A 22,246-nucleotide genomic window follows, 5' to 3' on the forward strand; every position below is an offset into this window, starting at 1 on the left:
AGCTTGTTTTGTGGGGGCCCAAACGAACCAATCATTTCAGCCACAGTTGTGTGGCAGACCCTGGCGCTGAAATGATTGATTTGTTAAAGTGTGCATGTCCTGTTTATACAACATAAGGGTGGGTGGGAGGGCCCAAGGACAATTCCATCTTGCACTTCTTTTTTTTCTTTGCATTATGTACAGTTTGGGGCCTAGTTTTTCTAACTGCCATCCTGTCTGCCACTGCAGTGTCACTCCTAGATGGGTCACGTGTTTGTGCCGCCCACTCGTGTCGCTTAGCATAGTCATCCAGCTACCTCGGTGCAACCTTTTGGACATAAAAACACTATTGTGAGGTGTGAGGTGTTCAGAATAGACTGGAAATGAGTGGAAATTAAGGTTATTGAGGTTAATAATAGCATAGGAGCAGAAAAACCTACAAATTCTCTGATTTTAGCTGTTTTTATGCTTTTTTTCAAAAAAATACAGATCCAAAACACAAAACCCAGAACCCAAAACACGGAAGGGTGGTTTTGGCAAAACCAATCCAGATCCAAAACACGAAGAAAGATCCAGATCCAAAACCAAAACACAAAACACGAAAAGTGGCCGGTGCACACCCCTAATTTTTATAAACAATGTCATACTTTTACAAGACATTTTAGTTAATTATTTGCTGATAATAAAATGTACAGATGTAGAGTTGTGTAACTGACTTTACTACATGTACTGTTAAGCTGGGTTCACTCTATACCAGAGGTTCCCAAACTCAACCATTACAGTCCAGATTTTAAGGCTATCCATGCTTGAGTCCAGATGGTTAAATCAAATTGATTGCGGTACTAATTAAGTCACCTGTGTTCAAGCATGGATATCCTTAAAATGTGGAGTATAATGGTGGAGTTTGGGATCCTCTGCAGTATACAATTATCCAGCAGATGATCTGAGAATTTTACACAAGGCCTGATTGATAAGTGGAGGCGTACACTCAGGGGAAAGCATGCACTGTAGGGGTTTCCAGGTCTTTTCGCACATGCACAGTAGCAAATAATGCAGTAGCTCAACTGTGCAAACATTGACATAGCGTTCATCTCTGAATCAGGCCCACAATCTCTATTTACAGTATCTGAGATAAATAGGTCTCATCTCCTCATTGTTCCATCTAGGATGTTTATAAAATGCAATATATTTGGCCATGGTATCATAAACATTTTGCAGTGATCTTTCTATCCAATCATTAGGATAGATAAATAGTAGAATTGGAAGAAACAATTGTATAGTGTGTATAAGTGAATATCGGAGGATTTCCTTGCAAAGACAAATCGTGAGTTCATCACATCTTAAGTAAAACTTGTGTGTACCCAGCTTTACAACTATGTAGAAAGTTTTTTCTTGAAAATAATGCCTAGTTTGCCAGTACTAATAAATGTGGGATACAATATACATGCCTCGGAAGATAGATGTTTACCTGAGAATGGCAGCCATGTGCACCTGCAGGCTTCTTGAAGTTTAAAACCTAATAAATAGATAATGAGTAGACAAAATAAATGTAAAGCATGTTATATGATTACTACAGAAAGTGGTAATATACAGTAACATGGAAATATAACGGGCAGGGTACTGGATGCCGGTGCTTGGGATCCCGGCAGTCAGAATCCCGATGCCGGCATCCAAACCCCAGTACTTACCATCGGGATGCCGGCGTCTGTATTCTGACAGGTGTCGGGATTCCGGCATAGGCATCCTTAGTGCCGGCATCCTGACTGTCTGTATTTTGACCGCATTCCAATATAACCTAGTGTTGCATGTACAAATGTTATACACAGTGATAAAGTAGTCATGTAGGATGCTTCTTAAGACCGTTTTCTATGTTACAAGCATTTATTTATTATAAATGGCGGTGTACCCCCGATATCAAATAATCCTTATTGATGCAATTCTCAGCCAAAACATTTTCAAGCACAGATTTTGTTATAAAAACCTATGTGTTGATTCCAAAGCAAGAACACAATGTACTCTTTGGTTGTGTTTTTGCTTTTAGTTCCATTTTTTGGTAGTTTTTCTTTGCCGTATCAAGCGGTATCAGCAAACTAATTACATACGAATTTTATATATTTAAACAAAGGGCCTGATTCAGCATGGATCACAATTGCAGCCGTGTATGCAGATCAGTTGATGGTGCGTACAGCGCATGCATATGCATTGCAGTGCACGTGTGTGAGTTAGCATTGTGATCTCTCTGTAATCATGCAAGGAGAAAGAAAGCCATTGCAAAGTGAGTGACGGGACATCAGTGTTTGGGGATGATGACATGGGAGTGGTCGGAGAAACGCAGGCGTCCCAGTTCGTTTGAACGCAGTTACTTCGGCATGGATGAATTTGCCACTGCGACCGCATACACAGCTCGCAGCTCACTGCGTGTGACAAGAGTTGTAATTTTTGAGACAGGCCAGACCTGCTATAATTGTGCTTGGTGGGCCGATGTTACTAGATGGTACCGATGTATACACAGGTCTTACGGAAGTGAGACAGCGGTTGTGAGTATCTCTATATTGGCTTTGCGATTGCAGACATTAGCATATTTTTGAAGCAGAACTGCGTGCGTGATCACAGCTGTGATCGCAATAGCAATCCGTAGTGAATCAGGCCCAAAGAACGGTACACTGTTGGAGGCTTTATCAAGAATACAGCATAGAGTAAAATAAGATTTTAAAATTCTTACCCAAAGGTGTTTGACATACATGAACCCCAAGCACCTCAATAGGGTTCCGGACTGTAGATAGACACGAATTAGATAGACCATGCCTAGATAGACACCAGATGTTAGACAGTCAATAGGTTGAGAGGGACAAAAGGTCGACAGGGGCAAAAAGTTGACACACTAAATGTCGACATGTAAGAAGGTCAACATGTACAAATGATCAACAGGGTCAAAAGGTCGACATGAAAATGTTCGACACAAAAATGGTCGACACAATTTTTTTTTTTATTATTTTTTTTTTAGGGTTAGGATTAGGTTTAGGGTTAGGCACTTACTGGAGGATTAGGTTTCGGCACTTACCCCCACGGTTAGGGTTCGGCACTTACACAGATGATCAGGGTTAGGCACCAGGAGGGAGGGTTATGGTTAGGCACTTACTGGAGGGTTAGGCACTAGAAGGGATGGTTATGGTCAGGCACCTTCCCCGATGGTTAGGGTTAGGCACTAGGAGGGAGGGTTAGGTTTAGGCACCAAGAGAAGGGCTAGGGTTAGAGTGAAGATTAGTGCTAATAAAAGAAAACATGCGTCAACCATTTTTGTCGACTATTTTTGTGTTGACCATTTTCATGTTGACTTTTTGTCCCTGTCGACCTTCTTACATGTGGACCTTTGTCCCTGTCGACCATTTGTCCCTGTCAACCTATTGTCTGTCTAACATCTGGTGTCTACCTAGACCAGTGATTTTCAACCTTTTTCAACTTGCGGCACATTACACAAGATTTTAAAATTGCCAAGACACACTATCCGGCGATGCGGTGTACGCGGACTATGAAAAAACACACTACATTGGTTCCCACAGGAACAAAACACACTACATTGGCCCCCACAAGAATAAAACAATCCCACTGGCTGGCCTCCACAGAAAAAAACCCCCACATTGCTCCCCACAAAAAAAACAACCATACCACATTACGTCCCACAGGAAAAAAACAACCATACCACATTGCGCCCCACAGAATTGCTCCCCACAGAAAACAACTGCCACATTGCTCCCCACAGAAAAAGAAACCTATGGCTGGCCCCACAGAAACAAAAAAAACAAACAAAACCCATTGTTCCCCACTAAATAGGCAAATATATGGCTGGTTCTCACAAAAAAAATTACATGACTGGTTCCCACGAAAAAATAAACTATGGCTGGTACCCACTAAGAAGAAAAAAATGTCTGGTCCCCACCGACATAAACAATACCCACATTTCTTCCCCCCTTGTCACTCACACTGCAGCAGGATCGTGTGCGTGCGGGCTTCCAGGTAGGCTGCCGGGCGGGAGATGAAGAGAGAGTGCGGGCTGGCTGTTTGGTGCCGGGCGGGAGGTAAAGAGAGACAGAGCGCGGGCTGGCTGATTGGCGCAGGGCGTTGGCTGGCAGAGCAGGCTGGAGGGCAGTGGACAAAGCGGCGTGAGTGACCTGTGATGTCACGCCGCCGCATCTTTGCAGGTCACTACCCAGGCGCGCCTGAGTCTCCCAGAGGAGCTCAGCAGCCCGGGATGCTGAAGTACAGTAAAATGTGCCCGGTGGCTCTGACAGCCCCGCGGCACACTTCACAACCGGCCATGGCACACTAGTGTGCCGCGGCACACTGGTTGAAAACCGCTGACCTAGACATTGTCTATCTAATTACTGTCTATCTCTTATACCACACACCCTCAATCTGTGTCAGATGCATCTGCAGGCGCTGTTCCATTCAGCCGCGGAAACCTTCTTTCTACCTTATGTTAATAAGAGTACTCGGTGAGAGTGCGGCGTTACCAACGCCGGCATACATGTGAAGACCGATGGGATGATTCACATCCTGAATGAGCTTGAGTCATGCATCCTGCCCTCTATCACCCCAGCCAGCACCCCTTGTGTCTCTCCATACAGCACCATTTATTGACAGGTCGATGATATCACCGCCATTACATGCCGAGCAGGCACGTGGAGATTAAATCATCTACAAGCAACAGTGCTTGCTATGCTGTGAATTGGACCCGTGTTGCATCGACCCAGGTTACTTGTTCACACTACACTGCCAGCCGGTTTGAACCCATGTTCAACTCTACTCATTACCCGGGTTGCTTCAACCGGGATTTTTCAATTGGCCCTTTCACACTGCACAATAGTCCACGTTGCTGCATGTTCACGTGAATAATCCTGGTTATTGCTGGCAGTGTGAAAGGTGTATAAGAGATTGGTCTGGAACAGGCATCCTATTTCTGTCTGCATACTAAAACAAGCATGGAAGTAGGACGGCACGCCCAAAGCACTCCCATGAATGACACTTCTACGTGATCGATCAGTTTTGTGCAATCACATAGTAGCCGCTCAGTTGCCACACAGAAACACCCATTTCAAGGAAACAATGTCCAATAATGCACAAATCAGAATACCTGTCCATGTTCATATGCATGATCCAGCGCATGCGCACTCTGCAAATACTTTCTAAAAGTATTTTCTGAAAGCCAACTATAATAGGGTGAGAATTTAGTAAATGTGAGAGTTTAGCAGTAAACTCTCACATTTTTTAGACTAAAAAACTATCACGATTTAAACTCTCATCTGAATGTTTTCCCATTTTGAAGATAAAACTCGACCAATGTGAGAGTTTACTGCTAAACTCTCACATTTTCTAAACTCTCACCCTATTACATTTGACCCAAAGTATTTTGAAGATTAAAGCAAGCTATAATTTGTGTGGATACTACATAAACACATTGCTGATATTGATGTCGTTATGTGGCCAGCCCAAGATTCTGAAAACAGCCTCAACACAGGGGTGAGAAAAGCCTCAGTAGAGAAGAGGTTAACTGAATAATTAAAGTAACACTTTAGTGTTAGAGTCATTGAAATATTTATAATGGGTGCAGGGGTGAGCGGTACAAATTGGTTCAGGTGGGTCAACACTGCACACCTTGCACTAATGTTTAATACTTCATACTATCAGGAGTCCAATGTCCCAGCTGCAGCACAAATCGCCGGGAAAATGGCGTGGCGGCCATTTTCTCAGAGATTTTCTCATGTGCAGTAGATAAGTTTCTGGGACCATGGCACAATCAGGGCTACTATCAGATATCATGGTGCCTGGTACTGACTAAATAGGCAGGGCCCCTCCCCGTGATTCTGTAACTCCAGCTCCTCAGTATTACCACAGCTAGCACCCCTTCTGTATCTCCAGCCTGTACACCTTATCTCTCCCCAGCCAGCACACCTTCACTCTGTCTCTCAGTGTGCTGTGGGGCCCTCACTACCACCTGTTGCAAGGAGAAGGGGTCAGAATACCAGAGCATGCTGGGGAGAAAGAAGTGTGCTAATCTCTGCTCAGGCATATGCTGATCTGGGCTGCTGTGAGCTCATGGCAAGGTGAATGGTACGGGGAGGGGCCAGTCACCAGGAAGTATAGCTATGACAACTGTCAGTGACAGTTGCCTGGAGCCATGGATCCTCAGTAATGATGATCCGGTATGTGCTGGGATCCCGGTGGGCCCATTAATCCCAAGGGGCCCCTGCTGCATCGCTGATAGGTCCGTCCCTGAGCCGGCTCTAGCTGCTGCCTGCATGCAATGTGATGTCACAATGCAGGTCACAGCCCTATATAAAGAATGCCCAGCTACTGGTAGCCATTTTGTGATGAAATTTTGTCCAACATTGACACTCTCTGAGTAGCTCCTGCTTTATTAACCACTTAACTGACAAATTCTTTTTCCAAAAACCGCTCCAAAATTGTCGGTTTCTTTTATGATTGAATTAGGTCACGAACATAGGCCCTCATTCAGAGCCGTACGCTCTGAGCAGAGCGCACGCTCTGAATGAGGGCCGGGCTCCATTTTCATGGAGCGTCCTCCTGGACGCTCGTATAGCTGTGGGTCACCACCCACAGGCTATACGAGCGTGCATTGTGATGGTCGCGATGGTCGAGACCATCGCGACCATCGAATTTGCGAGCCGGAGCCTGCGGTTGAGGTTTTCAACCGCAAGCTCCGGAGTGATTTTGGCTCTATCAGAGCCAAAATCACTCCCACTGACATCACTAGTGATGTCAGTGGGCCGGCTTCTGACGGGAGGCGTTCCCGTGGGAACGCCCCCGTCAGGGAGGCACGCCCCCGGCACGCCTACCAAAGGGGGCGTGCTTTCAATCAACATTGACAGCACGCCCCCTTTGATCGGACACAACGAGCGAAGGACTTTCCTTCGCTCGTCGCGTCTGGCGCATGCGCACGACGGAGCTCCCTCCGTCGTGCGCATGCTCAGTCCATAACATCGACCCACTTGCGAGGGGACAGCCGCTCGCGAGTGGGTCTGAATCAGGCCCATAATTTTAAACTTATCCATCACTATTTTATTTGAAAAAAATATTTTTTAAAAAACACAGTATACCATAAAAATAGCAATTTTTATATTATACTGTAGTGATGGCCATTGACGGCTGTACCATCGATGGTTCAACCATCGTTAGAAGCCATCAATTGTTTTGCGCTTGGTCGAGGAGATCTGTGTACACCACAACTGCCGATGTTTCCTAAACATCGATTGAGGGTTGCCATTGATGGTGCAACATTGATGGCCACAAGCAATGGCAAACCACTTGTCTTCAGTAAGATCATCGATGGTTTGCAAACCATCGATGGTCAGTTGCCACCCCTAATCAGAGGCTCTGCGATAATCATCGATCGATATATATATATATATATCGATCGAACATTATATATATATATATAATATATATATACACACACACACAGTATATATATATATATATATATATATACACATACATACGTATATATATATATATATACACACATACGTATATATATATACATTCGTATATATATATAATACATATATATATATATATATATATACACATATATATATATATACATACACATATATATATATATACATATATACATATATATACACATGTATACACATATATACATATATTTACATATATATTTACATATATATATATATTTACATATATATACATACATTTATATATATATATATATATATATACATACATACGTATATATATTTGTTATATTTGTTCAAAATGATTTATTGCCCGATCACTGTGGCCAGCAGTGATCGGGCACATGGGGACGGGGAGGCGGAGCTGAGCCCGGGCGAATATTGCAGCAGCCGCGGCTACCAGAGCCGCTGCTGCTCCTCCACAGTGATCAAGGTGATCACTGTGGTGCCGGAGCCGCAGCGGGAGCGTCTCCCGCTGGCGGCCCGGATACAGAGCAGCGGCGGCGGCTAGCAGAGCCGCTGCTGCTGCTCCTACACAATGATCACCTAGTGATCACTGTGGTGCCGGAGCCGCAGCGGGAGCGTCTCCCGCTGGCGGCCTGGATACAGAGCAGCGGCGGCGGCTACCAGAGCCTCCGCCGCTGCTCCTTCACACACAGTGATCACTATGTGATCACTGTAGTTCCGGAGCCGCAGCGGGAGGGTGTCCCCCTGGCAGCGCGGATAGATAGCATTAGCGGCGGCTACCAGAGCCGCCGCTACTGCTGGTTGCTGAAGGGGGTGGATGGCTGCCCGATGACTGCTGGCCACAGTGATCGGGTCACAAAAGGCAGCACTGCTGCTTCTATGGGAGGGGGGCTGCCTACGGTGCCCGATCACTGTGGCCAGCAGTGATCGGACACGCTGGAGACGCAGCCATTTTTGCAGAGGGACCAGAAGGTCCCTCTGATGTTGGCGGCTGCAGGAAGATTAGCTTCCCACAGCCGCCTAGTGGCCATTTTCTGACTGGTCGTATCAGATATGACCATGTCAGGGAAAGCCCAGCCTGGTGCGGTCGTATCTGATACGACTGTGCCAGGCAAGTGGTTAAAGGACTTTGGATAACTACTACTGATATGGACTTTGAAATACATCATCCAATAAGGTCCTAAATAGCAACATCTTCAGAAAAAGAATCTGAATAACATCTTCAGGTAAGGACTATATAATACACTTTGGCTAATCTCCCTTACCTCTTCAGACACCTCCCTCCATTTAATCTGCAGTTTTTCATTTTGAAACAATGGATAAGCAAATTATTAATCTCATGTGTTGTGACACTGCATGACTTAAGAGGAGTACAGACTTGTCAAATCCTCCAGGGATCCAACTCCAGATCAGACTATTGAAACAATCCTACTGGAGACCTGGACGCAGATTCAACACCCAATATATGCCTATACAGCTGTCCAATATTTTAGCAGATCTAATGGGGGGCAACCACTACAAGATCTGAAAACGACTGCACAATTACGACATTATAATCGTGCAGTCGTTTGTCAGTCGTGTGATGTGCCTGCACTGAACGAGCAGACGTTCAGTGCAGGGTCATCCATCATCTGGAAACATGCATGCTGAGCCTGACGATATCGTCAGGTTGACCAGCATGTTTGCACGATGATAGATGTCTAAAAGATGTCTAAAAGACCAAATTTTCAAACGATATTCAAACGATGATTGAACGATTATCGAACGATTATCAAACGATTTTATCGTTATCGTTCAATCATTCAACTTTATCGTCTAGTGGATACCCCCCTTTAGATGTACATCTTCTAATATAATCTACTAAAAGGATTTTGTCACTGTGCACACTCTTCCACTCACAGGAAAGTGTGTAGCTACAGTAGGTGCAGAGAATTTGTTGTGAACTGTCCTCTCCAGAAGTTACACTGCCATCTCCTTAGCCATGGCTTTTCTATTCTCACCAGAATTGCTGCTGCAGAGCATCTGGCCAAAAGCTTATCTAAGCTACAGCCATCTCTAGCTGCTGCTGGTATGCATTGTGGTGTCACAGTGCAGTTCACAGGTCTAAATTAAGGCTGTCCAGTTACTGGCAGCCATTTTGTGGTGATATTTTGTCCTACATAGATACTCTGTGTGTAGCTCCTGCTTTATTTAAGCAACTTTGGATAACGACTACTGATATGGATTTTGAATTACATCTTCCAAAAAGGTCCTGAACAGCAAAATCTTCAGAAAAAGAAATTGAATTACATCTTCTGGTAAGGACCAGGGGCGGAATGCAGCAAAGGGACAAATGCGGTCAAACCCTGAAAATGCGGGTTTGACCGCATTTCTCATATGCACCAAGGTTGTGGTCGGTAACGCCATCTTCCTGATCCTTTGCGCATTCCTACATGCATATCGGCATTACCAATGCGGGCATGCATGCGAAGAACGGCGGGACCCAGCCCTCTACCTGCACTGAGTTACACTGCCACCCAGGGCTGCCATCAGAAATCGTGGGGCCCAGGACTGACTAAATAAGCAGGGTGCTTCCCTATGTTTCTGCAACTCCAGCCCCGCAGTATTTCCCCAGCCAGCACCCCTTCTGTATACTCAGCCAGCACACCTTCTCTTTCCCCAGCTACCACCACTTCTGTCCCTCCATATTCCTCTTTCTCTCTCAGCGATTCCCTCAGCATTCCTCTCTCAGCGATCCTCTCAGCATTCCTCTCTCTCTCTCAGCGATCCCCTCGGCATTCCTCTCTCTCAGCGATTTCCTCTGCACTCCTCTCTCTCAGCGATTCACTCCACAGTCCCATATATCAGCGATCCCCCCCACATTTCCCCACTCATTATCAGCGATCCCCTCCACATTCCTCTCTGTTTGTTAGTGACCCCCTGCACATTCCTCTGTCTCTCTGTAATCACCCCCACACACATCCAACTCTGCCTCTCAGTGATTCCTCTCTCTCTCTCTCTCTCAGCAATCTCTCCCACTTTTCCCTCTCTCTCAGCGATTCCCAAAACCCTCTCTGTGTGTCAGTGATTTCCCCACATTCCCCTCTGTCTGTAAGTGACCCCCCCAGACAAACACACATATCCCTTCTGTCTCACTGTGATCCTCACACACATTCCCCTGTGTCTGTCAGTGACCTTCCCCCCACACACACAGCTTCCCCTTTGTTGTCCTGTGGTCCCCTCATTTATCTCTGTCACTAATGTTGGCCATACACAATTGCAATTTTGGGCCAATTGCCTGATTTTAGTCGCGTACTACGATGAATCATGTGGAAATCGTGTAGGTTTTAGGTAGGATACATTCTGATGCATGCTCCCGCCGCTCTTAAAACCATACTTGCCGACATTCAGCTCCCTCCTTCCGGGAGGGGGCTGAATGTCAGCTTACAGCGGGGGGCGTGGCCGCACAGTAATGTTGTTGCGGGGGCGTGGTCAGTGCGGGCCGGGGGCGTGGCCGCAAGATCGCGTCATAGCGGCTCCGCCCCCTCTTCACAATGCCAGGGTTAACGGCATTGTAAAGCGGGGGGCGGGGCTACGATGACGCGATTCAGCGCGAATCGCGTCACCGGGCCACCCGCTGCGGGGGTTGTGCTAGTAACTCTGCGGGGGGTTAGGGAGGGATGGCGGCTTGCGGGAGGCTTGCCTGCCTTCCCGGGGGGCCGGGAGCGGCACCCGATAATCGGGAGGCTCCCGGCCAAATCGGGAGGGTAGGTAAGCCTGCTTAAAACATATATGATCAAATGTGCAGCCCATATTATCTATCATAATCATATGCAGATCGTGCCGTGTATTTGTGCATGCGATGCATCGTGCGTCCGACCGGAGTCATTTGAGTTACATTTTGAAGAAGTGTGTGTTCTTTTAATAACCTTCACTCCTAAGTGCAGATGAATTGTGTCGTGTGATCGTATGTACATCGTATGTCAATCGTGCGGCCTGGACTGCCATGGAGCTGCTGGGGAGTTCAAGGTAAATCTCATCTTATGCTGGTCATACTAGTGTATGGCCAGCATTAGTGCGCTGTGGTCCCTCACTGCCACCTGTTGCAAGGGGGAGGGGTCAGAGTAGCGGAGCGTGCTGGGGAGAAAAGAGCGTGCTAGCCACTGCTCAGGCATATGCTGATCTGGGCTGCTCAGAACTCATGGTAAGATGACTGGTCCAGGGAAGGGCCAACCACCAGGAAGTATAGCTATGACAGCTGTCAGTGAGGGCTGCCCAGCGCTACGGATCCTCGGTAATGATGATCCGGCGCGGTATGTGCTGGGATCCCGGCAGGCCCATTACTCCCAATTCCCCTCTCTGTCTGGGCCCTGGACTCCAGGTCCGGATGTCCCCCACCGGATGGTGATCCTGGGCACAGTTGCCATGTTACCAGAGACATGTGCATGCACAGTAGACTCTGGCATGTGGGCCCCCTGGTTAGAATAAGTATTTGACTACATCCCATTAGTCTACTGCTGTCCTGCTTGTTGTTTATAGTTTTTGTGAGTTTGTTAGTAAAGTTTATTTTTAAAATAGGCAGGGTGGGATTTCACTATGATAGGGAGACCCACACGTGTGGCCTTTCATATTCTAAATGAAACAAAGGCAAAAAAAGAGAATGAATGAAAGTATGAGGGAAGGGAAATCCTTCTATCTCCTTGACCCTTGCCCCTATAAAAATGGGGGAACCCTCATTTAAAATATGAGAAAGTGATAACCAGATATTAATCCCAACACTCCAGAAAAATAATGGAGTTTAGAGATGGGGGGAAATTTCCCCTCAACCTGGCATCCAAATATTTAGGGTAGGGGTGTGCACCGGCCACTTTTCGTGTTTTGTGTTTTGGTTTTGGATCTGGATCTTTCTTCGTGTTTTGGATCTGGATTGGTTTTGCCAAAACCACCCTTCCGTGTTTTGGGTTCTGGGTTTTGTGTTTTGGATCTGTATTTTTTTTTAAAAAAGCATAAAAACAGCTAAAATCACAGAATTTGTGGGTTTTTCTGCTCCTATGCTATTATTAACCTCAATAACCTTAATTTCCACTCATTTCCAGTCTATTCTGAACACCTCACACCTCACAATAGTGTTTTTATGTCCAAAAGGTTGCACCGAGGTAGCTGGATGACTATGCTAAGAGATACGAGTGGGCGGCACAAACACGTGGTCCATCTAGGAGTGGCACTGCAGTGGCAGACAGGATGGCAGTTTGAAAAACTAGGCCCCAAACTATACATAATTCAAAGAAAAAAAAGAGGTGCAAGATGGAATTGTCCTTGGGCCCTCCCACCCACCTTTATGTTGTATAAACAGGACATGCACACTTTAACAAACCAAACATTTCAGTGCCAGGGTCTGCCACACGACTGTGGCTGAAATGATTGGTTCGTTTGGGCCCCCACAAAACAAGTTGGCAATTAATCTGTCCCTGCACAAACTGGCTCTACGGAGGCAAGATGTCGTCCTCATCCTCCTCATCCACCGATTCCTCACCCTCTTCAGTGTTGTGTACATCCTCATCCTCACAGAGTATTAATTCGTCCACGCTGGAATCCACAACCACAGGTCCCTCTGCACGTTCTGGAGGCTGGTCTCCCTGGAAGAGTTGATAATTCATTTTATGAACATCATCTTCTCCACATTTTGTGGAAGCTACCTCCTACGCCTTTCGCTGACAAGGTTCCCGGCTGCACTAAACACTCTTTCGGAGTACACACTGGAGGGGGGGCAACTCAGGTAAAATAGAGCCAGTTTGTACAGGGACCTCCAAATTGCTTCTTTTTCCTGCCAGTACAGGTACGGACTGTCTGACATGCCTACTTGGATGCTGTCACCGATGTAATCCTTCAACAGACAGACGCACGCTTGTCGCTGCTGCTTTGAGGATGCAAGTGCGGCTACAGCCCACACAATTCACAAAGACAGAAAAAAAAAGAATATTTTTATTGTTTGTGGTTGTGGAGCGCACTTTGAGGGTTACACCACCCTTTAACAGACAGACGCACGCTTGTTGCTGCTGCTTTGAGGATGCAAGTGCGGCTACAGCCCACACAATTCACAAAGACAGAAAAAAGAAGAAGAATATTTTTATTGTTTGTGTAGCACACTTTGAGGGTGTCACCACCCTTTAACAGACAGACGCACGCTTGTTGCTGCTGCTTTGAGGATGCAAGTGCGGCTACAGCCCACACAATTCACAAAGACAGAAAAAAGAAGAAGAATATTTTTATTGTTTGTGTAGCACACTTTGAGGGTGTCACCACCCTTTAACAGACAGACGCACGCTTGTCGCTGCTGCTTTGAGGATGCAGGTGCGGCTACATCGCACACAAGTCACAAACACATTAAAAAAATAGTTTTTTATTTTTTGGAGCACTTTGAGAGTTACACCACCCTTTAACAGACAAACGCACGCTTGTCGCTGCTGCTTTGAGGATGCAAGTGCGGCTACAGCCCACACAATTCACAAAGACAGAGAAAAAAAGAACAATATTTTTATTGTTTGTGTAGCACACTTTGAGGGTGTCACCACCCTTTAACAGACAGACGCACGCTTGTCGCTGCTGCTTTGAGGACAGTATCATATGCAGTGACAGTAGACTTGTCAGAAATTGTTGGCACGTCCTTCAGTCCGGACCAGATGTCCAAACCAGCCCTTGACTTATGACACAGGCGCACGCTTGGCGCTGCTACTATGTTGATGCACGTGCGGCTACATCGCACGCAAGTCACAAACACATTAAAAAAATAGTTTTTTATTTTTTGGAGCACTTTGAGGGTTACACCACCCTTTAACAGACAGATGCACGCTTGTCGCTGCTGCTTTGAGGATGCAAGTGCGGCTACAGCCCACACAATTCACAAAGACAGAAAAAAGAAGAATATTTTTATTGTTTGTGTAGCACACTTTGAGGGTGTCACCACCCTTTAACAGACAGACGCACGCTTGTCGCTGCTGCTTTGAGGATGCAAGTGCGGCTACAGCCCACACAATTCACAAAGACAGAAAAAAGAAGAATATTTTTATTGTTTGTGTAGCACACTTTGAGGGTGTCACCACCCTTTAACAGACAGATGCACGCTTGTCGCTGCTGCTTTGATGATGCAAGTGCGGCTACATCGCACACAAGACACAAACACATTAAAAAAATAGTTTTTTATTTTTTGGAGCACTTTGAGAGTTACACCACCCTTTAACAAACAGACGCACGCTTGTCGCTGCTGCTTTGAGGATGCAAGTGCGGCTACAGCCCACACAATTCACAAAGACAGAAAAAAGAACAATATTTTTATTGTTTGTGTAGCACACTTTGAGGGTGTCACCACCCTTTAACAGACAGACGCACGCTTGTCGCTGCTGCTTTGAGGATGCAAGTGTGGCTACAGCCCACACAATTCACAAAGACAGAAAAAAGAAGAATATTTTTATTGTTTGTGTTGCACACTTTGAGGGTGTCACCACCCTTTAACAGACAGACGCACGCTTGTTGCTGCTTTGAGGATGCAAGTGCGGCTACAGCCCACACAATTCACAAAGACAGAAAAAAGAACAATATTTTTATTGTTTGTGTAGCACACTTTGAGGGTGTCACCAACCTTTAACAGACAGACGCACGCTTGTCGCTGCTGCTTTAAGGATGCAGGTGCGGCTACAGCCCACACATTTCACAAAGACAGAAAAAAAAAGAAGAATATTTTTATTGTTTGTGGAGCGCACTTTGAGGGTTACACCACCCTTTAACAGACAGACGCACGCTTGTCGCTGCTGCTTTGAGGATGCAGGTGGAATCTAGACGGGATTTGGAACCGGGGACACACTATCTCCATCAATTGTCTAAATCCCACTGCACTAATGGCGGATACTGGACGCACGTCTAACACCAACATAGCAGTCAAGGCCTCAGTTATACATTTTGCTTCAGGATGACTGCTGTCGTACTTCATCCTCATCGCTAGGGACTGTTGGAGGGTCAATTGTTTAGTAAAAGTAGTGATGTTCCTACTTCCTCTCTGGGATGATGAACAACTCCCAGCAGCAGCAACAGCACTAGGAGGAAGTGGTTCTTGATCTTTCCCTATTTTATTTTTATCGGAGAAAGTTTGGTCCTCCATTTATGTTATATTTATATATACGTGCGGCTAAAGCGCACACAAACACAGAAAATATTTTTTTATTTTTGCTGGAGAGTAGTGCACTTTGTGGGTTACACCACCCTTTAAGAAATGAGCCAGCCGGCACTTTACTTATGGGACACAGGCGCACGCTTGGCGCTGCTCCTTTGTTGATGCACGTGCAGCCACAGTGCACACAATTCACAAACACAGAAAATATATATTTTTTTGGTTTGGACTGGAGTGTACTTTGGGGGTTACAGCACCCTTTAACGGTCAAGCCAGCCGGCCCTTTACTTATGACACAGGCACACGCTTGGCACTACTTTGTTGATGCACGTGCGGCTACTGCGCACACAATTCACAAACACAGAAAATAATTTTTTTTTTGGTTTGGACTGGAGTGTACTTTGGGGGTTACAGCACCCTTTAACGGTCAAGCCAGCCGGCCCTTTACTTATGACACAGGTGCACGCTTGGCACTACTTTGTTGATGCACGTGCGGCTACTGCGCACACAATTCACAAACACAGAAAATATATATTTTTTTGGTTTGGACTGGAGTGTACTTTGGGGGTTACAGCACCCTTTAACGGTCAAGCCAGCCAGTCCTTTACTTATGACACAGGCGCACGCTTGGCACTACTTTGTTGATGCACGTGCGGCTACTGCGCACACAATTCACAAACACAGAAAATATATATTTTTTTGGTTTGGACTGGAGTGTACTTTGGGGGTTACAGCACCCTTTAACGGTCAAGCCAGCCGGCCCTTTACTTATGACACAGGCACACGCTTGGCACTACTTTGTTGATGCACGTGCGGCTACTGCGCACACAATTCACAAACACACAAAAAATATAATTTTTTTAGCACTTGGGGGGAGCACCTCTGATGGACAGAGCACCCCCTGGACAACACTACAGCACCCCTTTAGGACTGGGACACTGCACAGGACTTTGGAGTGGACACAGCCCCTATGGAGAACTGACTGCACAACACAGTCCAGCCAGCCCCTATGGACTTTGAAGTAGTGGACACAGCCCCTATTAACAACAGCAGCGCAGCACAACACAGCCAGCCCCTATGGACTTTGAAGTAGTGGACAACAGCAGCACTACACTACACTACACTACACAGCCCAGCCAGCCCTAACTCCCACCCTCCCTCTTCACTGTCCACAGCTGAGTGAGAAAATGGCGCCGACGCGGGTGCCTTATATAGGATCCAAAACCCGCGAGACCCGGAAGGCGGGATGATGACGTTTTGCCTCGATTTCAGATCCGAATCAGGCGGGAAAAGTCGAGCCTGACTCGGATCGGCCTCGGATCGGGGGGGCTCGGGGGGGTTCGGATTTCAGAAATCCGAACCCGCTCACCCCTAATTTAGGGGCACCCACGTTTGATACATTGGGTTTCTTCTTTCGAATCATGGGGCCCCTTAGTACATATTGGGGCTATTTCTAAGTTGGGAGCAAAGAAAAAAAGAGCAAGTAACTGCACCTCGGCAAAACCATATTTAGGGGCATGTCAAAATTGAAATCTAATTAAACGTTGCAATGTAAAAATAAAGCTGTCAAGCAATTGTGACTACATGCAAAAGCAACCAGTGTTTACCCTGCAAGCAAAACAAATAAATGTATTTGCACACTATGCATTGCAACATGGTTTGTTACAGATGCAAAGTTACTTGCTTTTTTCATTTGCTTTGCTCCTAACTCAGAATCAGTCCCAATGTCTGGTTGTCACCCAGCAATGGGAGTATTTATGTGTTTTAAATGTGTAACAATTTATCTCTTTGGAATAATTGAATGGCAATGGAAGAATCTCTGTGTATCTCAGCAATGTTTCTGGCAATCTAAGTACATCTGTGGAACAAATTGCTGGTAACAGAATTACCTGTGTGCAATGTATTGATGGCAGTTGAATTATCACTGTGTAATATGCTACTGGCAAATAGAAGGCTGTCTATTGAAGTTCTGTACTTTTGAGTGATGACAACTGTATGGCTCTCAATGTTATGCATAGCTGTCAATTACAGGGATGTCAACTAGGCACATTAATTAGAGGATGAATCCTTATATTCTGTATCTGAAATATAGTGTTAAAATACAGTATATCCTTTTTACAAGAGTGCATACAAAGTAATAATTAAACCTCTTTACATTACTAAATTAATTCTAGCTATATATTACTTTGCAGACCACCCGTACACACCTGCCGATGGATAGATATATCTGCAGACATATCTGTCCATCAGCTGTGCAGCACAGCCAATGCGATATGTCTGTGAACAATGCCATTCATAGACATATCGTGGGTACACACTGGCCAACAGGCAGCAGATATATTGGCCTATCAATTGATCAGCCAATATATCTGTCAGTGTGTACCCAGCTTAAAGGGTCTATTTACTAAGCCTTGGATGGTGATAAAGTGAACAGAGATAAGGTACCAGCCAATCAGCTCCTAACTGCGATGTCACAGGCTGTGTTTGAGAAATGACAGTTAGGAGCTGATTGGCTGGTACCTTATCTCCGTTCACTTTATCTCCATCCAAGGCTTAGTAAATAGACCCCTATAAATATACATTTTACCAGGGCAAGGGTGACCACCACAATACAAAAAATATACAGAGTGTTTGAGAAATCACCATCCCTGGATACATACAGTAAGTTGCTGTAAGCTCCACTTCAAACAAACTTCTACTTCTTCTTGAACTGTCTGACTTGAAAATTTGGACTGCAGCAGATCTACACCAAATGTTGTTGCAATTAAGAGGACTTTTACAGATCACATCTCTGCTGCAGCTTTCTTACAGTTTTGAAATTGCTGAGAAACTGTAAAGCACATTTTGTTTTATGGGACAAACGAGTTATATTACTATAATATTACTATTTTTGTTATAATATAAATTGTTATGGTGAGTAATAGTTAACAGGCTAATACAGTAAACCCCATAAATCCATACATTTTACCTCCATAACCTTGGGGTAATTACAGTATAGCAGATGTTGAGGTACTGTACCCCATTGTACTTCAAACTGTAAATAAAAACAACAGTTGTATTCATTTTGAATCACAATGGGGTTATATATTAACAAAGTACACACATATAGATGTGAAATAACCCATACCTACAAGTCAAAAGTGTAAACAGTTTCCCCCAATCTTTGTACCTGCATAGTATGGGTCAATTCTCTTTGGTCCAGGTCCTTCAGCACTGAGGTACCCCGAAGAAAGTGAGCTCCCACAAATGAGCCACTGTGAAATGTGTTATATAAGCTCGTTTTTGTGGTTTGCTTTGTATATTTTATCTTTTTATGGAGGCTCAATATCTTCAAGGGTACCATTGACACTAAAGAGGAGAGTCTCAAAGCCAAAAAACCCTCATACGCAGGATTAATGTGGAAAAGTCAGTTAATCAAGAATTAAAATAATATTTTCAGATGAATAAAATAATGTGATGCGAAGCAGTAGTTTAAAATTGTTGTTGTTTTATGAAACATGATCACCTAGCAAAGGGAAGAAATTAGGAGATCACCATCACCTTAATTTTATACACTGTACTGCCCTTTCATTGTCCAAATTGCAAATTACTTACTTCAGCCAACTGCATTTCAGTGTTGCCCTTCGCACCAAGACTAATCATGGTGAGGGTAGAGGCAATGCTCAAAGGAGAGAAAAAAATATTTTGATCATTGCTTTCAATTATGTCCTTGTAAAGATTCACAGCAAACTTGTTGAATGATGTAGTTAAGGCTTCCATTATCCTCTTCTTAATGTGTGTAGACCTTGGACAAAATTGGAAGAATGTTTGTTAAAGCACAAAAAAATAATAGCAGTACACACACACATATATATAGTATATATATATATATATATATATATATATATATATGTGTGTGTACTATTTATATAAATATAAATAGTACATACACATGCATTCAGAGAGAGAGAGAGAGAGAGAGAGAGAGAGAGAGAGAGAGATAGAGAGAGTAATTTGCATGGACAAGTACCTGATATCATCAGTGTTGATTCTTCACGACTGATACACTTTGCAGTTACACTCAGATATAACAAGATCTTTCTTCATCATATAAGATAACAAACATTTCCTGAAATCGTTAGGCTCTGTCTCAACAGGTACTTTTTTGCTTATTACCACATGGGAAGTAGATTGCCAACACCATTGAGTTATAAAAAGGGGATAGGCATCAGGTACAGTACATGCTTCTGCAAACTGTGGCAAAAACATGTTAGGGCACTGAGGTGGGGAGAGAAATATACTTACAAATAAAGGGAAATAAACACATTATATGAGATAGCATACATGACCTGCTAGTGTATAATAAATTATAGACTATCCACTGCCAAACAGAGTGAATAGTGTAACAATATACCTGCCTAGCAACCAGGGGTGGATTTAGGGGTCAGACTGCCGCTAGGTACAACATTATTGCCTGTCCCCCCATACCCAATTTTATTATTTTCATTATGTTTATAAGCATCTTACCTGATTCTTGGAAAAACACCCAGAAGCAGGAGAATAAGCTGCCAACCATGATTTACAGCTGTGGAGAATGCAGCAGTTACAGTATTGTTCTGCCCCTCACTATGTGTCTGACAAATTTGGAGCAGCCAGCATAACCAATACTCTATCTTCCAATAATCCAGTCAGATGTGATCTGAAGAACTGAGTTTATTATTCAATAGAGGAACTTGCGTGAATGTACACAGATACGTGCGTATAAGCGAGTGTGCGGTAAAACTGTAAATGTAAACAATAAAAGGCAATTACTATATGTACATGGAAATGCAAGGCAAACATATACATAACATGGAATATGCAAACAGCATCAAATATACAGTATGCAAAGTATAGGCTGCAGTGTGACATAGTACAGCTAACATACATAACTGGCTAAGCAGATCTATGATGGCACAGTTGAAGCTTAGAAACTCACCATCGGATGCTATACCAGGTTAAGCATATGAAGTGATGACTGTCTGGGACCATGTGTGTGGAGGAAATGGCTGCCTACAGCTACTTTAGCCCAGAATGCATTGCTAGACTGCTAAGGCATGTTAGGAGGGACAAAATTGATCCGATTTAAACTGCTACTGTCCTGACCACTAGGTGGGGCTGCTAATATGAATTAATGTAACATAACAAACCCTATGCCGAAGGCATGACAAATATCAATGCTCTGTTAAGCTTGGAGCTGGGTTAGGGCTTTTGGGTGCCCTAAGGGGGGCCCTAAACAGTATAATTCAGGATGCAGAGATTGGGTACTTGTGGCAAGCCTCCGGTGTGTACATGAAATGGGGAGGAGTCACACTTCACTCCCCTATTTCATGTCACACATGGGACATGTACATCTCTTCCCCAGCTGCTGAGTTGCCCCTGTCTCAAGCGCACAGAAGATGAGAGAGTTCCCTCCTTCCTTTCCTCCCCATGGGACACTGCAGCCCATGAATGGGACTGTGTCTGAAAAGCAGGACCGTCTTGCCAAAATCAGTATTGTTGGTAGAGATGCATACAGTGTAACACATAGTTATATAGTTACAAACATACAGGTACATACAGTACAGGTACATACAGTAACACACTTATACACATACATATAGTCACGCACCTATACACATTTATGCTGTCACACAAAGTCATACACATACATATATGCAGTCATACATACTGTATATACACATAGTATTCATACAGTCACACTCACAAATACAGTCGCACACTTATACACAAACATACATACCTACATACATAAATACAATGCCCCCTCCCTGAGACCCTCATACTGTATAGGTTGGCAAACGGATAGTCCTCATTACTCTGCAGCACTTCCTTCCCTCCTCTCTCCCATGCTGCTAGCTGACTGTAAGTGCCCGGTAACTTCACCCCTGTTTAGACTCCAACTCCCTCTTCTTTTCTTTAGCTCGCAGTGAAGTCCTGCTCTGTGCTGCAGCTGTAATTAAAGAATGGGGGACACCCTTAAAGAAGGGTCCTGAGGCACATGTCCCCCCTTAATCTGGCTCTGGATATGCCACATGGGCAGCTGCATCAGTCACAATGGCAAAATTGGTGCTGAATGAAATAGTGAATGATTAAGGTTGGCTCTAGACCATGTTGAACATTTCCCACCACATGTGACACACCAACACCATCCCGTGTATACATAATATATATATTATGTATTTAACTTCACAAAACCTGTACTGTACAACATCATGTACCATACTGGAAGAAAAGAGGGCACTCACCAGACTTCAATATTATTTCAGTGTTTTATTTTCATGCAAGTTAGACAAATAAATGTAGAATCCAAAGTCTGTGCTTTAATTCCTGCAGGACAAATGTCAAGATATAAATAAAGACATAAATCAATTCATTTCGCCAGCATCCCAGTTCCCATCCAGAGGAGAATTTAAATTCCACTTTCTTTGGGTCGCAGGGCCCCAGGCAATAGCCCTGCAAGTCAGCCACTTGAGCCGCCCCTGCTCTTTATATAAATACAACAGAGATGAAGTGAATCCATATTTAAAGCATAGTACAATGCCCCATCTTCCTCCCAGACATACTCATTCCATCCTCCTCCCAGACACAATGCAAGTATCCTCCTTCTAGCCACACTGCTCTATGCACCTCCTAAACATGC

The 22,246-nt window shown here is 44.6% G+C and overlaps 1 protein-coding gene across 1 annotated transcript in view; it reads right to left on the reverse strand.

Annotated features, from left to right (window-relative positions):
- Positions 1-19,639, reverse strand: part of LOC148524822 (leukocyte elastase inhibitor-like) — a 63,925-nt gene extending 44,286 nt beyond the window's left edge. Inside the window, exons 1-3 of the mRNA XM_088471803.1 lie at positions 19,595-19,639; positions 19,180-19,369; positions 1,448-1,495 (exon numbers count right to left, since the gene is read on the reverse strand). Of these exons, the coding sequence (XP_088327929.1) occupies positions 1,448-1,495; positions 19,180-19,344 (213 nt within the window). The 5' untranslated portion in view covers positions 19,345-19,369; positions 19,595-19,639. The remainder of the gene's footprint in view (positions 1-1,447; positions 1,496-19,179; positions 19,370-19,594) is intronic.
- Positions 19,640-22,246: the final 2,607 nt, after the last annotated feature.

Source organism: Taudactylus pleione, unplaced genomic scaffold (assembly GCF_031769625.1).
Source record: "Taudactylus pleione unplaced genomic scaffold, aTauple2 ptg000116l, whole genome shotgun sequence".
In the NCBI taxonomy this organism is placed as follows: domain Eukaryota; kingdom Metazoa; phylum Chordata; class Amphibia; order Anura; family Myobatrachidae; genus Taudactylus; species Taudactylus pleione.